General features: G+C 42.1%; 1 protein-coding gene across 1 annotated transcript in view; it reads left to right on the forward strand.

The window, feature by feature from the left end:
• LOC107833182 (caskin-2-like) overlaps positions 1 to 4,807 on the forward strand; it is a 5,277-nt gene extending 470 nt beyond the window's left edge. The window contains exons 2-5 of the mRNA XM_016661685.1: positions 371 to 479; positions 783 to 877; positions 1,907 to 2,024; positions 4,018 to 4,807. Coding sequence (XP_016517171.1) covers positions 371 to 479; positions 783 to 877; positions 1,907 to 2,024; positions 4,018 to 4,163 — 468 coding nt within the window. The 3' untranslated portion in view covers positions 4,164 to 4,807. The remainder of the gene's footprint in view (positions 1 to 370; positions 480 to 782; positions 878 to 1,906; positions 2,025 to 4,017) is intronic.
• The last annotated feature ends 112 nt before the right edge of the window (positions 4,808 to 4,919 follow it).

Raw genomic sequence — 4,919 nt, forward strand, 5'->3', positions numbered from 1 at the left:
AATGAAGAGTTAGAATCCAGACCATAATAATCCAAGTTCAAGTTCTGATCAGTTTTTAGTTCTGATTTGAAGGAACTCAGTTCTTCAGCTGACAGAAGGCCGACTTTAGAAATGTTTTTATGTGATTCTTCTATATATCTGGATCTATGTCTCTAGATCTGTAACTACAGATTTCTAACTCTATAACTCTACACATATAACTCTAGATCTGTAACTCCACATCTGTAACTGTAGATCTATAACTGTACATGTGTAACTAGACCTATAAATGTAGATCTGTTCTTCTTGATGATAAACTGGTTTAGTTGTGGGAACAGTTTGGCGCCCCCTGGTGCTGATCAGCTCTCAGCGGCCATGTTTCTCTGTCCAGGCTGCCGTGGATGTGAACATCAGAAACACCTACAACCAAACGGCGCTGGACATCGTCAACCAGTTCACCACGTCCCACGCCAGCAAGGACATCAAGCAGCTGCTCAGAGGTCAGAGGTCACACATCAGCCGACAGGAGCCCTGAGGGAGTCTCAGAGTTTTGCACTCCATGACTGTCCAAACCACATCTTTACAAATCTGAATAACATTTGTACAGCCTCCACGTGCACGCTCAGCCTCCACGTCGCTGCATGATTTATTGAGGAGTCTGTTCTCAGTGAAACTGTTTCTGGTGCTTCACTGGCTCTTCATTCAGACCAAACCAAACGCTACTACCAGAGTTTTGCATGTTCTGATCAGATGAAGTTCTGATGGGCTGATCCAGTTCTGATCCGGTTCTGTTTCCTCCATAGACGCGACGGGAATCCTTCAAGTCAGAGCCCTGAAGGACCACTGGAACCTCCACGACCCAACCGCGCTCAACATCCGGGCCGGAGACGTGATCACGGTGAGACGCTGTGGTACCAACACTGGTTCCAGAGCTGTGGTACCAGAACCACGTCTCTGGTTCTGGTCTGAAGAAGATGGTGGTTACAAACTCAGTCAGTAAATCAGGAGAGCAGACTTTCTGAAAGCCTGGAGTCCATTACAAATAATTGTCACCTCTTTATTTCACGTTTGTATTATTTTAAACATGTTGAATAGCAAAGTTCATGGCCTAATAATTTAATCATGAACAAATTATTTAGTAAAAATGCAGAACTTTTGAAATATTTAACAGATTTTTGTTCACTGGATGTTCATTTCTGAATGAAGCTCATAATTTTCTATCATGTTTCATTCAGCAGAGCTAAAAGACAACATATTAAAAACACCTGCAGTTAGCTGCTAAGCTAGCGGGGCTACTAGCATGCTAGCACGAAGATGCTAACAGAGTAGAACAGTTATTTCCTTCTCTAAGCAAAGTTTACATGAAGCTGGTTAATGGAATAACAAATATTATATGACAAAGGCTGTATGGTGATCATATCCACTTGCTTGGTGAACATTAACAAGCTAGAAGTAAACCAAATCTAGAATCTTTACCGTTTGTGATCTTCTTCATGTTTCTGTGGGGACTGGCAGAGGAAGCACCGCCACCCTGTGGTGGAACTCGGAACAACATCTCAATTCAATACTTTTACTCCTTTTAATTCAGGTAAATTATAAATAAATCTTTATTGATAATGTCTAATCAGAAACATGACGACCCCTAAGACCTCTGGTCTAGAAAAACATTTCTAGATTGTGTCCTGGTCCAGGATTCGGACTCTGAGACAATCCATGAAGATCCACCAGCAGAACTAAATAGGTTCTGCTACAGAAACCATCTTGTTTGTAGCTGCATAGATGATTCATAAACTGAGAAATTCTTGTTAAAACCAAACCAGACAGCCTGGTTACAGAAGCCTGGTTCTGGTTCTGCTTGTCAGCCCAAATCTCCTGCTCTCAGCCTGAAGGTGTTTTCATGCCAGCTGCTCGGTGTCGCCCCCTACAGGTGTTGGAGCAGCACCTGGACGGGCGCTGGAAGGGCCACATCCACGACAGCCAGCGGGGAACGGACCGGGTCGGCTTCTTCCCTCCGTCCATCGTGGAGGTGATCAGCAGGCGGAACGGTCAGTGAGACGCCAAGATGGCGGCTCTGATGTAATCAGCTGATCATATGATCAATGTCAGCATTTCTAAAGGCCTGCTTTACCTATGGTCTATGTTCTGACTCAGTTCTGATTTGTTTTGACTTTAACTGGACTTGGTCTGTCTTATCCTGGTTTAACTTTCACTTAATTCTGTTTTTTTTGTTTGTTTGTTTTTGTTTTAACTGGAAATACTCTCAGCTTCATGCTGTTTGTTTCATATGGTTTTCAGGGTTTCCCCCAGAAAACTTGCTAAGCCCGGTGGTCGGGGCGTCGAGGCGGCCCACCGACGGTCCACCGTGTTTTTGTATTAAAAGATGTTAAGTTGACAGGAAATGTAAAAGTATTACTGTGTAATTATATGCTACAGGAAAACATCTCCAGTGAAATGTTATTTAAACCTGCATCTAGTCTAAAAAGAACAAATTTGCTCTTCTGTTTAATCCAAATTAAGTCAGCGGCTCCATCAGGCCCCCAAGAGCTTCAGGGGCCCCATAAACACTAATATTTTAAAACAGACCACAGATGCATAAATGTAACATTTGTTTATTGAGATGATCAATGCTGTTAAACTTGATTCAATTTTAGCATACATAAATTAAAAGATTTTAAATTGTTTAACATTTAAATGCAAGATTTTAAGGAGCTGGCAAGTTTACTTTGTAAAACTTCAAAGAACAATATTCATAGTTGTATTGTTTTGTTACCATAGCAACAATCTGATGCTGTGAGTTTAATCTTTGAATTTACAAATCCAAATTAGTAAACTGCGATTATAACTTATTGCTTTTTAGGCTGGCCAGTTAAACTACTCCCTTCTCCCATATTTCACCAACTCTAACACAGAAGCTGTTAGAGGTGCTGATGATTGTAGCAGCTAGAGGGGCCCCTAGTCAAATTCTGCTCAAGGCCTCATATAGCCTTGGACCGGCCCTGCATGATGAGGTAATCTGCTACACTATGCAGAGATGCACAACAAACGGGAAATTTGGCTTTACTAGTTGTTCCACTTCATGTCTGTTGAGTTTTTAATCGTCACAGAAACTTTTCTGGTTGGTCGAGTTTATGGGACTCGACCGTGTCTGACGTCACGAGTTTCTCAGATCTCTGCGCGCATTAACTCTAAGACAACGCATTTGATATGGTTTGATGCATCGTGTAACCAGAATAATACTAAAAATAATAATAAAGTAATATAAAATCAGCATGACTCCGAGGAGAGCGTTAAAGCTCCTCACCGGGCTGAACCTGCATGATCAGGTTAGCGCTGCTCGTTATCCACAAACGCTCCGGCCAACCGGGACCAGACATAAACTTTACAGGGAAGACGGACACAGAGCCACACGCTGGGCAGCGTGTTGAGATGCAAACGCCTCATATAATTGTTCGTTCACAAAGATAAATCATTCTCACCGCTCCACAACGCTTCACTTCATCCCAATCAAGGCTGATGAAGAAATTAAGGTCAAGGAAATTATAGTCACTATGTACTCAATAGTTAAGCATTTAATAAATCATGTTGATTGTTATATTAATTTCAAATCATAATAAAAAAAGAGAATAGTTTCTTTCATAAACAAAAATGTATCTGTGTTTAACTTCCTCACCGTTTCTGTCTCTGTGCTGCTCTCAGCTGGTATCTGATGAACCGTCCTCCACTCTGTCACTTCAACCAACCAATTCAAAGGTTACCATAGAATTACTAACATAGACACCAAGTACTTAACAAGTGACTGAGAGTGGATCCAGGCTTGGAGGTGGAGAAAAAAAGTTCTTTATTGGATTAAATTTATATGAATGAAGCAAAAAAAATAGAGGAAACTTTGTCCAACTGTCATGATTTACTTCTTGGGGTGATGCATGGAGCAGGTGGTGGGATCCCCATCTGATGTTTTGGATCTTCAAGCAGTTGAGTTGGATGTTAGCAGACTAGCTTCTCCACCTCACGTCACAACCTGCTGCCTTTTGTCTTCAGGTTTTCTCTTGCACAAAAAAAGGTGGACTTCTGGGAAGCATCCAATTTATGGACTGGAATTTAATAGACTGAGCCTGGAGTCTGACAGAGAAGGGAGGTCCCACTGCACAACACCGGGTGGTCTTGGTTTTTCCCAAGATGGATGAAGGAGCTTCAGCAGAGTGGGATTCATTGGAATCAGGCGGAGCATGCTGGGAGTCCTGGAAGGTGGGAATCTCGTGCTGAATCCAGGATTCGAACGCTGCTGATGGAGGTAAGACCAGATTTGTATCCAGGAGTGTAGAGGATGAAGCATCAGCCATGGAGCAGGGCCTCGTGATGGTTTGTCCATCTGTAGTCTGTGAGGTTGGAGCAGATGAGCTACATGCTAGCTGATTAGCTTCCTGCTGTCTTCTCTTTTGAGGCTTTTCTCTTTTAATGCGAACCATTTTTTTTTCTGTCAGAGCAAAGTGGATCTTCCTCTACCAAATGCAACAAGTAGAATGACGGGGCCTCCGAAAATTATTTAAAGCAGAAAAACAGAAATCCCGCCCCTTTATCTCTATTGGCTCATTCAAACATAAACTAATAAAAGTGGGATGGGGAGCAGGAAGATAAAAGCTGTTGGGGGTGGAGCCTATCCATGCGAGGAGGAGTTGCATCAGAAAATTTGCATAGGTATAAAACTTTCAACTTAGGGGGAGGGGAATAACTGGGTCAAAGGTCATGTTGCTGTCTGTTTTATTTTGATAACTTAATTTAAATCAAAACAGATATTTTTATAGGATAATATGATAATAGGATATATAATAGGATATATGATGCAGATTAACAGATGTCCAGACTGAACCGGACTGAACTGGACTGAACTGGACTGAACTGGACTGAACTGGACTGAACTGAACCGGACTGAACTGGACTGA

This window comes from Poecilia formosa, unplaced genomic scaffold (genome assembly GCF_000485575.1).
Source record: "Poecilia formosa unplaced genomic scaffold, Poecilia_formosa-5.1.2 Scaffold339, whole genome shotgun sequence".
In the NCBI taxonomy this organism is placed as follows: domain Eukaryota; kingdom Metazoa; phylum Chordata; class Actinopteri; order Cyprinodontiformes; family Poeciliidae; genus Poecilia; species Poecilia formosa.